Source organism: Anolis carolinensis, unplaced genomic scaffold (genome assembly GCF_035594765.1).
Source record: "Anolis carolinensis isolate JA03-04 unplaced genomic scaffold, rAnoCar3.1.pri scaffold_10, whole genome shotgun sequence".
NCBI classification, from domain to species: domain Eukaryota; kingdom Metazoa; phylum Chordata; class Lepidosauria; order Squamata; family Dactyloidae; genus Anolis; species Anolis carolinensis.
The window spans coordinates 3,262,668-3,274,875 of NW_026943821.1; the positions used below are offsets into that span (position 1 = coordinate 3,262,668).

Below are 12,208 nucleotides of genomic sequence, written 5' to 3' on the forward strand. Positions count from 1 at the left end.
ATGTTAAAAATAATTTCAACGAAATCAGCAGAAAAAAAACTATACAGGATTTCAATTTAGTAGCCATTCTTAAACATTTTGTTTCAGTTTTATTAAACCCCAAAAATGACATTTTTTTTTAAACGTTGTGTGCAAACTGACTGACTACCCTTCAGATAAGAGGGTCTAGATCAATACAGTAATTTAATGCCAGTATTGTGCTAAGGTAATAATATAATATTGTATGTAAATTTAATTTGTAAGCACTCTGAGTCCCCTTCAGGGTGAGAAGGGTGGGATATAAATGTAGTAAATAAATAAATAGATCAGCAACTATTGTAGTTAGAGATCTCTAATTTTGGGAAACTTAGTTTAACACCTGACTGGTTCTACAGCTAAAATTTGAACAAAATTGGAGAACATGATGGTGGGAACCTTTTTAAATTTTTAGACCACTTGGCATGGAATGAGCCACTTAGGGTTTCTTCCAGCTGTAGGATTCTATGGAAGTCTTTAAGCAGAGGCCAGATGGCCATCAATCAAGAGTGATTGTCATGTGTCTTCCTGCCCAGTAGAAGAGGGTTATACTGGATGGCCTTTGAGGACCCTTTCCAATTCTAAAGGAATATGCTTTCTGGAAGACCAATGGAATCCCCTCTGGAGGTTTTTAAGCAAAGTCTGGATCATCACCTGTCAGGAGGGCTTTGATTGTGTCTTCTTGCATGGCATAATTGGGTTGGAGACCAGATGGCCTTTGGAAGTCTCTCCCAACTCTGATTCTGTGAGTCTTTCCTTTCCAATGCCATCTCTCCCATCTTTTTGGAACCTCATATCTCTAATCTTCCGTTCACCATCCTTTTTTTATTTTTGTCCTTGTTCTCCCTTCCAGGTGGTGATCATGAGGGACTATCAGCACGAGAACGTGGTGGAGATGTACAACAGTTACCTGGTGGGCGACGAACTGTGGGTGGTGATGGAGTTCCTCGAGGGCGGCGCACTGACCGACATCGTCACACACACGAGGTAAGCGGCCCAGGAAGAGCCCAAAGCTCTCCTGTGGCATGAGCACGTGGCTCCATGGCATGGCTCTGGATGCCACAACACAAGAAAGAGATGGGCAAGCTGGAAGGTCTCTGAGGGCCACCTAAATGGTCCAAGGTCTGGAAGCCATGAATCCCTATAAGGAGCGGCTGAGGGAGCTGAGAATGTTGAGCTTTGGAGAAGAGAAGGCTGAGAGAAGGGGACAGGAGAACCATGTTTCAACATTTGAAAGGAGGCCCTGTGAAGGACAGAGCACGCTTATTTCTTTCTGCTTCAGAGACTAGGACACAACGGAGCCATGGATTCAAATTATAGGGAAAGAGATTCCACTTAAACTTCCTGATGCTTAAAATTGTTCAGCAGTGAGGATCTGGTGGAGTCTCCTTCTCTGAAGATTTTTAAGCAGAGGCTGGACAGCCATCTGTTGGGAAGGCTTGGATTGTGTCTTCCTGCCTGACTGAATAAGGTTGGATTGGATGAGCCTTTGGGGAACCCTTTCTGACGCTAGGATTCTGTGGAAGTTTTTAAGTATATGTTGAAGGGCCATCTGTTGGGAGGGTTCGGATGTTGTCTTCCTGCCTGAAAGATAGGGGTTGGACTGGGTGGCCTTTAGGGTCCCTTCCAACTCTGATTTTAGACTCTACTAGCATTTCATGGGTTATTAGGAAAAGTCATTTTTTATTTTACAAAATGCATAAGGTTGTGGGTGAACTACAACTCACATTATGCCAGCTTGACCCCTGAAACTTTATCAATACTTAAAAGTTTTTCATGTTGGGCAAATTTACTCAGGATGCATCATTGGTGCAGTCCAGTGTAATCTCTGGCTGCAGGATGAATGATAACTCCCACCATGGTGGGTCAGTCCCATCAAATCCCTCCAGTACGTTTAGTTGGTCATGGGATCTTTGGGGCCAAGTTTGATCCAGGTACATCATCGGTGGGGTTCGGAGTGCTCTTTGATTGCAGGTGAAGTATAAATCCCAGTACCATAACTAACAAATGTCAATTCCAAACCAATTCCACCAGTATTCGAATTTGGACATATTGGATATGCATGCCAAATTTGGTGCAGCAGATCCATTGTTTGCGCTCACAGTGCTCTCTGGATGTAGGTGAACTATAATTCCTATAAATCAAAATAATTTCCCCCCAAATTCCTCCTGCATTTTTTGTTGGTCAAGAGGGTTCTGTACACCAAATGTGATCCAGGTCCATTGTCAGTGGGGGTCACACTGCTCTGACTTGATGCAGGGTGAACTACAACTTCCATCATGTGGAATCAATCCCCCAATTCTTCTAGTATGTTTAGTTGCTAATTAGTTTTGCACTCTTTGTTATGCAGACAGAGTTGAAAAGAGTAGGAAAGGGTTAAGGGAGAGGCAGTGGGCGGGATCATGCAAATTTCACACTGATTGAGAAAGTAAGGCACACTGGAGTGTCTGCTTGTGGTGGAGGAAACACGTAAAATCTAGGATGAAATGGTCCCTGAACGAAAGCATTCCTTGGCTGGTGGGCCGTAGTGTTTAAGGAGGAGATTGGCATGGTTTGGGCTACATGTTCATGTGCTCACTGTAACCTGAAATGTCATTGGAGAGAGGGCTTTTGGTGGCTCCTCAGCACTGTGAGTTATAGCTGATTGTGGAAGCGGGAGCCTGTCTGTGGAAGTGGGCACCCCAGTCATATACACACCTACAGATTTTCACTTTTATTATTTGGATAGAAGATGGGGAGGGATTCGATGCAGAAGATACATGAAGGGAGGTTACGCAAAGCATTTTGGTTAGGACATTTTTCTACAGTTGTCTTCGGGGCTTGATGAAAGCAAAGGAGCAGAAATAAAGATGAGTGTGATAATAATTATGGAGTGGAGGTGGATCACAGTTTCAGGGGAATCATTTTTCAGCCTTGTGACTTGGCTTGTGCTCTACAAAGCAGCAAAGATGAGGAACCTAAGTCGATCCTGCTACTCCAGGCTCCCTCACAATGTCCAAGCAGAACAAAGAATTATTGTTTTCTGCTCTCTCTCCCTCCCTCCCTCTCCCTCCCTCTCTCTGATACAACTAAAATCCTTGGTTCCATACAGCAAAATAGATGGGTAGGACAGACCAAGGAATGTCATCCTTCATAGAGCAGATACTTCAGTGTTTTGCATATTAGCCATGGCTCTGAAGTAGTTACTTCTTAATCTGAGTTGCTGGCAAGTAATGAAGTTTGCAAATCCTTGCCTTTCGTAGCCGCCTTGATTGTTTCTAGAGGTGACTCTCAAATGTTCTTACATCCTTAACAAGGAGAGGGGAAGTCATCGCGAGTCTTGCGTTCTTCTTCCAGGATGAATGAAGAACAGATTGCGGCCGTCTGTCTGTCTGTCCTGAAGGCGCTTTCGGTCCTCCACGCCCAGGGTGTCATCCACCGCGATATCAAGAGCGACTCCATCCTGCTCACCCACGATGGACGGGTGAGCGCGGATCCACAGGCTGTTACCAGCTCTAGCTAGAATAATAATAATATAATAATAACTTTATTCTTATATCCCGCCCCATCTCCCCAAAGGGACTCGGGGCGGCTTACATGGGGCCTTGCCCAACACAACAATATAACAACAACAGCAAGACAATAAAACAAAATCCCAACAATAAAACATCAGCATCAATAAAACAGTCATAAAAATCAACATACAGAATAAAATGTTAAAAACAGGAGACGAATACACGGATCTGGGCCAAAGTGCAGAATATTTCAAAATCGGGGAGAGGTAGTTTCACAGCTAAAATAGTCAATAAAGTGCTAATATAGTACTGACAAGAACACTTTGATACCACTTTTATTCTCATGGCTTCATCCTTTGGAATATTTATAGGATTGATACACTATGTAAAACCATTTTTGTTCCTGTGTTATAAATGTCATTTACTAATTGGTTCTATCATAAAAACATGGGAAAGTTTATTAAACTGCAAAAACTTTGTATTTGTGGGAGGGACGGGGGACGACATCCTGCAACACAGTTTGCTATATGTGTTGTCGAAGGATTTCGTGGCCGGAATCACTGAGTTTCCCGGTCTATATGGCCATGTTCCAGAAGCATTATCTTCTGACGTTTCGCCCACATCTATGGCAGGCATTCTCAGAAGTTGTGAGGTTTGTTGGAAACTAGGCAAGTAGAGTCTATATATCTGTGGAATGTTATCCAAGAACTCTTGTCTGTTTGAGGCTAGTGTGAACATTTCAATTGACCACCTTGATTAGCATTGAATAGCCTTTCAGCTTCAAGGTCTGGCTGCTTACTTCCTGGGGAATCCTTTGTTGGGAGATGTTAGCTGGCCCTGATTGATTTATATCTGGAATTCCTCTGTTTGGTGAGTGGTGTTCTTTATTTACTGTCCTGAATTTAGAGTTTTTTAATACTGGTAGCCAGATTTTGTTCATTTTCATGGTTTCTCCTTTCTGTTGTAATTGTCCACATTTTCTCCCAGGCAGTAAGCAGCCAGACCTTGATTAGCTATTCAATGCTAATCAGTGGCCAATTGAAACATTAACATCTGCCTCCAAAAGACAAGACACCCTGAACATTCCACAGATATATAAACCCCCAACAGACCTCACAACCTCTTAGGATGCCTGCCATAGATGCAGGCAAAACGTCAGGAAAGAATGCTTCTGGAACATGGCCATACAGCCCTGAAAACTCACAGCAACCGACTTCAACATAGTTTGTGGCAGCCACAAAAAGGAAGTGTCTGTAGTTGAAGAACTACTTTCAAAATAAGGACTGGACAATTAAACAAGAATAACACTTCCAAACCAGGAACAGAATTTTGTTACAGAGTGTAGTTTAGTGAAGTACTTAAAATTCCTTCCTTGGGAGCTGAAATGATGTAATTACGGAGAGACCTGTTGTGAGTTTCACCGCCAGTGTTTCCTTCTCAATTTCTTTGCAGGTTAAACTCTCCGATTTCGGTTTCTGCGCCCAAGTGAACAAAGAGGTGCCACGGCGCAAGTCTCTGGTTGGGACCCCGTACTGGATGGCCCCAGAGCTCATCTCCCGGTTGCCGTATGGACCAGAGGTAAGAGGCTGCCGAGAGTGGAAGAAGGAATGCCAGGCTATGGTATTTAAAGGATTTTAGGAATTGTGGAAGTCCAAAACTCCTGAAAGGACAAAGTTTGCCCATGCCTGTCCCAGATCTTCAGTGTCTGGACTTTGGACATTGTTGGGTTGACTTTTATAACTTGGCACGAAGTTATAGAACTGGCATCTTCAAATGGCAATATATAATAACTAAACACAGCTGTCTATTCTAAACAATATCTGAAGAATATGCACCACAGTAAAAGTTCAAAACATAGAACACAATATGTATATTAGAGCATCATATACATAATATATGGCTGGGAACTGTAAATGACTGCAACATTGGTTACAAACTGAAGCTACAGCCAATTGACTGCATTTACATCCTGAGGAGTCCTATAGAACTACTCCAAGACTACAGAGACTTTGATTTGTTTTGACTCCAAGCCAGGTTTGAGCCAATTGATTTGTACACTGATATATTTAGTTTTACAGCATATTACATGCCATTTTGAAGAGACTGAATGTACACATACTGTGTCGCTAACAAACTTTAGTTGGAGTCTTGTTTATATATGTCTGATATATGTTTTATACTGAAAACTGCTCTGTGTAGCAATTAAATCTGGATGGTTGCAGTCTATAAATCTTTATACTCTGCAAGTTACGACTGTGGGCCACTACAGCTGACAGAATTGGATCATCAGTTGTATTATTATTTGTATTATTGTTAACATTATTATGTATATGATGCTCTAATATACATATTGTGTTCTATTTTTGAACCTTTACTGTGGTGCATATTCTTTAGATATCTTCAAATGGCAGCCTTCGAGCTGTTTGTCAGGACCGACCCCGGAGCTATTGACTCTGATCTTCTTGGGCTTTCAGGTGGACATCTGGTCCCTCGGTGTCATGGTGATCGAAATGGTGGACGGGGAACCGCCTTATTTCAACGAACCTCCTCTGAAGGCCATGAAGATGATCCGGGACAACCTGCCACCGAAACTCAAAAACCTGCACAAGGTAACAGGCTCCTTCCTTGCTTTTCTTGATTCCCCCCCCCCCTCCTTTGGCATTAAGATGTGGATGTCCAACTACCTTATTTACTCAAATCTAATGATCACCTTTTTTGGGGGGGGGGGGGTAACTTACCAAAATTAGGGCACAGATTACTGTATATACTCGAGTATAAGCCTAGTTTTTCAGCCTTTTTTTAAGGACTAAAAAATCCCCCCTCGGCTTATATTTGGATGAGTGTCCTGGTTGGCTTATATTTGGGTCAGCTTATACTCGAGAATATATGGTACATTTATTATTTTTCTCTTATTATTGTTGCTACCATTACATTTATTTTACTCTATTTTTTATTATTATTAATACAGTAGAGTCTCGCTTATCCAACGTTCTGGATTATCCAACGCATTTTTGTAGTCAATGCTTTCAATATATCGTGATATTTTGGTGCTAAATTCATAAATACAGTAATTACTACATAGCATTACTGCGTATTGAACTACTTTTTCTGGCAAATTTGTTGTCTAACATGATGTTTTGGTGCTTCATTTGTAAAATCATAACCTAATTTGATGTTTAATAGGCTTTTCCTTAATGCCTCCTTATTATCCAACATATTTGCTTATCCAACATTCTGCCAGCCCGTTTATGTTGGATAAGTGAGACTCTACTGTATAATTATTATTATTATGAATTGCCAAATGGGATATGCTGGATGGCTGGGATGGAGGTCTCTTCCAACTCCAGGATGTCTGGATGGCTATCTCTTGGGAGGGATCAGTTGGTGTCTTCCTGCCTGGCAGAAGTGGGATGGGCTGGATGACCTTTTGGGGTCTCTTCCAACTCTAGGATTCTATGATATGAATTTTTATCAGAGGCTAGATGGCTGTCTCTTGGGAAGATCAGATGGTGTCTTCCTGTCTGGCAGAAGGGGGTTGGATTGGATGACCTTTGGTGGTCTCTTCCATCTCTAGACTTCTGCAGAAGGCATTCAGCAGAGGCTGGATGGCCACCAGTCTGGAGGGCTTGGATTGTGTCTTCCTGCCTGGCAGAAGAGGAATGGACTGGATGGCCTTTAGGGGTCCCTTCTGTGATCATTTCTGCAGGATTGTTTCTTCCCTCTTTTTCTGCTCCAGGTCTCACCTTCCTTGAAGGGCTTCCTCGACCGTCTTCTGGTCCGAGACCCGGCCCAGAGAGCCACTGCCAACGAACTCTTGAAGCACCCCTTCCTGGGGAAAGCCGGGCCCCCTTCCTGCATCGTGCCCCTGATGAGGCAGAACCGGATGAGATGAGAAAAGAGGCAGGCGAAGGAGGACAATCTACCAAAGAGAAAGAAAGAGAGAGCGAGAGAGGGAGCTCCCATCCTCCTCCCCTCCCGGCCCCCAAAAGCAGAGGAAGGGCCCGGTGCGGGGAGACTTCTCATATTGGGAGCCCCTTTTCTTTCCAGACTTTTTTCTTCTTGCCTGCTGTCGACACTGGAGCCTCAAGCCTCATATAACTGGAGCCCATCTCCATTCTGGACTACTGAGTTGGGGGGAAAAGTGGGGGTTGGGGTTGGACTTATGGGGGTGCGGAGGTCTCAAAAAAAAAAGACTGTAACATTTTGGGTTGCTGTTTAGTCCTTTATATCTAGGATGGAGGGGAGGGAGCCGAAAACACAATGCACCTCCAGGCAAAGGGCTTTTTTTGGGTGGGGGCTTCTTCTCTCCTTCCTTTTCTATAATCAGGAAGAGGGAAAAGGCCACCGCCACATAAGAAACCCAGTTTTTAGGGACGTGAACGTGGAGAACATTTATACTTATTTCTCTCCAAATTGCAAGGCGGAAAAGTAATGATCATCTCCCAGTCTCGGGCTGGAGAGGAGGGCAGCTTTGTGACCTGCAAAAAACCTAGAATTCCTCTTGTTATTTTGAACTGCCAGTTAATAGTTCAGGGTCCTCTGCCTAAAGCCAAGAGTGTTCCCCACCTGTTTTTAAAACGGTTTCTTTTGCAAAGGTCCAGATACCTCCAATATTATTGCAGAAGCGTTATTCCCAAACTGCCACGAAAGAAGCAAAATCTTAGGGTAGATATGTGTTTATACCAGGCATGGTCCAACTTTGGCCCTCCAGGTGTTTTGGATGTCAATTCTCACAATTTCTAGGCTATTAAGAATTGTGGGAGTTGACATCCAAAACATTTGGAGGGCCAAAGTTGGTCCATGCCTGGTCTATACATATTTCCGTTTCTGCAGAACTCCAGGAAGATTTGGGTAGCCAAATCTCTCTCAGCCTTCAAGCATCCCATATGAGATACCATTGGATTCTAGGCCAGAATTAACACCAGCCTTTGCCTCTCTTTGCTGCCTCTTTTTCCTCCCCAAGCTTTCTGCCTGGCCCTGTCGCAACGGAGGCTTCTTGTTGCAGCTATTATTCCTGCTCTCTCTGCTTGCTTTGGTTTGCTTGGTGTTTGAACTTCCTATTGTTACTGCAAAGCTATAGTTTGTGGATCGCTCCCAGCTTGAGGGGGGATGATGGGATCTCTGGATTCCCCTACTGGTTTGATTTGACTCCGAAGATGGGTTGGGTAGATGAGGCCATATCTGTTATATTGAAAGCACCCAGCTTTGTGCTTATCGGGTCAAAAAGAAGAAGCATCAGTCTTTAGGTCGGAAGGAAAGAGGAGCCTGAATGCTTCTCCGTGCTTTGAGCACATAAAAACAAGCTCCTCCATGGTCTCTTTTTCTCAAGACGCTGAACGGAAGCATCAGAATATCGTCTGTGTTGGTATTGATACGAGGGCTATCCAGAAAGTAGGCTATGTTTTGGATTTTAAAAAGGACAAAGTATAGGATAAATTATTTACCATATGCAGCTGAAAGACACATCCCAAAACTACAATCCCATGTAATCCCCATTTAAATTTAGCCACGTTTCTTATAGATAAATAAGTTTGAAAAGTACTGCACCAGTAAATTTGCCACCTTTCTCCTCCGTTTCCAACAATGGGGGCGTGGCTGGCAGCACTGCGTTTTGGCTATGCTGCAGGAAGGGAGACGGGGGAAGAGCTGACGACACAAGCGGGGAATTTACTGGTGAAGTACTTTTCAAACTCATTTATCTATAAGAAACGTGGCTAAATTTAAATGGGGTTTACATGAGATTGTAGTTTTGGGATGTGTCTTTCAGCTGCATATGGTAAATGATTTATCCTATACTTTGTTCTTTTTAAAATCCAAAACGTAGCCTACTTTCTGGATAGCCCTCGTACATCATCAGGCTTGGACAAGGTTCGGCCCTCCAGGTGTTTTGGACTGATGGTTAGGAATTGTGGAGGCTGAAGTCCAAAACATTTAGACGGCTGAAGTTTGCCCATGCCTGGGATACATCGACCAAAATGTCTTAAAGTGTACCCTTGTGCAAAATGGGCAAAACCTGGAGTGCGGAAACCATTGTTTGAGACACAACAAATGTCCGATGGGTCCATTTTGGGCCGTATCAGCGGTGATTCTCTCTTGGCCTGTGTTCCTTGTTGTAATAATAATGGCTTTGTTAGTTCACTGGATAGGAAAGAGATGGTTCGCCTCAGGAGGACCTTCAAAGAGTTGGAAATGGCATTTGCTTTGGGTGGAAAAAGAAAGCCGAAGGTGGACATCGCCTTTGTTGCCTTTGCCTCGCATGCCATCGGATGTGGTATTTCCCTGCATGCCGTTGTTAATGGGGAAGGGTCTTGTTTTTCCTTTTGGGGTTTAGGGGAAGCTTCTTATGGGTCTGTCATGCCTCTCGTTCACTTCGGTTGAGTTTGAGGCAACGGAGAGAAGGAAACGTCTCACCATTCCAAGTCCCAAACCGTCACTGTCTTGCTTCCTCTCTGCATTTGGACCTTAACACATAAAATCTGGGCTTTCTTTGCCTTGATGGGATTTCCTCCTTGTCTTTCAATCTAATGTGTATGTAAAGGAAGCTCAAAACTCAGTGGGTCCTGTTATTTTGGACTCCAACTCCCAACATCTCTATATCTGAGGCTGCTGGGAACTGACAAGAGACTGGAACTTTTGGAATTCCTGGTTTAGGAAAATGGTTTGGGACAGGCAAGAATTGTAGATCGGCAAGAATATGTTATTTTGCAGGGAATCCTTTTCTAAGCAAACATTGCAGTACGCAACCATTCTGTTTCTGTCTTTGTGTCACTGTCACATCTCCCCAAAAAGCACATTTTGAACTCTGCAGGTATTGCTGCTAACGGTAACCTTCCATTTCCCCCCTTTATAAGCATGTGTGCCCCAAAACGCTGCTGCTGTTGCTGCTGCTTTGGCTGATGTACCTTCTCTGCTCTACATGAAAATACCATCTTTCAAAGGCCTCTCCACGGAACCTCAAAACAGGCCTTTGAGTCTCAGTAAAGCTCCCCAAATTTGGGATCCGGTGCCAATCTCCTGGCTTGCTATCAACTTCTCATTCCTATTGGGAACAAATGATTAACTCTTATTACTTCTTTAAGTCTGTAACAGGCCAATATTTGGGTCCTAGAAAACCTCTTTTCCATATTTGGGGTACTGAGGCTCTTTCTTGGCTTGCCACCAACCTCCAGTTCCTTTTGGGAACAAATTTATTAATTCTTACTGTTTCTTTAAGTCTGATCTTTGGGTGCTAGAAAATCTAATATTCAGGCATTTTTCCCCCTGTATTTGGGATCCAAGAAAGATATTTTGGCTTACCACCCTCCCCTCTTCATTTTGGGAACAAGTTATTAACTGTGTTGTCGAAGGCTTTCATGGCCGGAATCACTGGGTTGCTGTGAGTTTTCCAGGCTGTATGGCCATGTTTCAGAAGCATTCTTTCCTGACGTTTCACCCGCATCTATGGCACGTGTGAGGTCAGTTTGTGTGAGGATGTCTGCCATAGATGCAGGCGAAAGGTCAGGAGATAATGCTTCTGGAACATGGCCATACAGCCCGGAAAACTCACAGCAACCAAGTTATTAACTTTTACTCTTTCTTTAAATCTGAAATGGGGAGAATCTTTGGGTCCCAGAGAAGCTGAAACTCATCCTTTTCTCCACATTAGGGATCCAAGTCACTTTGGGAGCCAGTTATATTAACCTGTACTGCTTCTTTAAATCTGAGCCAACCTTTCCTATGTTACTGATTTGCAGGTAAACCTCCATCTCAATTGCTGCCTGACTCTTCCATTCCCTCTTTTCCAAACAGCCAACTTTCAGGAATCACTACTCTTTTTGTGTGCTTGCGAAGGCACACTTCTTAAAGGGCACTAACACACTTCTGAGGATGCAAAAGCACTACACTTTCCCAGCAAGGAAAGAAACTTAAACTTCTGGGCTGTCAAAACGGGAAGGGAGGTGCCATGCAGTGATAAGTCAATATTTTCCTCACGGTTCCAAAACACTTTCCCAGTATAGGACTGGGATTTTTAACTGGTGAAACTGGCATTTAGCCTCCTTGTAGCACGAAAATTTTCTACATCTCCACCGGCTACAAGAATGACTACTGATTCATTTTGTGGGTTTTTTTGTTACCTTTTCCTTTTTTTAAAAAAAGAAAAGAGACATTATTTATATTGTAATTTTTTCCTCCTTTTTTTGTAACACACAACAGTATTTTTCTTTTCCCTTTTTTTGCGTTGAGGTGATTTTTTTTTTTAAAAAAAAATCTGTTTCCGGACAGACTGCTGTGACTAATTCTTCATAACGGTCGTGTTTGTATAAAGATCCTGGATTTCACATGTCATGAGAAATGCGCTGTGGGTTTTGTCTTTTGTTTTTATCTTTCCTTTTATTATATAAATCTCCTTTCCAGATGTGGGGTGTTGAACTCGGGTGGAAAGTTTTAAAAAGAAAAAATAGTCAAAAAGTTCTAGTTTTACAATGAACAATGAAGTGTGACGTTTCTTTTATTCTTTTCCGGGCTTTTCAGGATTGTGCGGATAATATGCATTGGAAGATGCATCTACACCAGGCAGACTTCAGCTGTCCAGATGTTTTGGACTTCAGCCAGTTGACTGTTAGGAATTGTGGGAGTTGGAGTCCAAAATATCGGGAGGGTCGAAGTTTTCCCATGCCTGATCTACACTGTTGAAATTAATGCAGTTTCGTACAACTTAA

At 43.0% G+C, this 12,208-nt stretch overlaps 1 protein-coding gene across 5 annotated transcripts in view; it reads left to right on the forward strand.

Annotated features, from left to right (window-relative positions):
- pak4 (p21 (RAC1) activated kinase 4) overlaps positions 1–11,979 on the forward strand; it is a 74,720-nt gene extending 62,741 nt beyond the window's left edge. For all 5 annotated transcript variants that reach the window (XM_008122788.3, XM_008122787.3, XM_062962093.1 and 2 more), the window contains 5 exons: positions 869–1,002; positions 3,352–3,478; positions 4,962–5,087; positions 5,984–6,118; positions 7,246–11,979. In XM_008122788.3, the coding sequence (XP_008120995.1) occupies positions 869–1,002; positions 3,352–3,478; positions 4,962–5,087; positions 5,984–6,118; positions 7,246–7,401 (678 nt within the window). In that variant the 3' untranslated portion in view covers positions 7,402–11,979. The remainder of the gene's footprint in view (positions 1–868; positions 1,003–3,351; positions 3,479–4,961; positions 5,088–5,983; positions 6,119–7,245) is intronic.
- Positions 11,980–12,208: the final 229 nt, after the last annotated feature.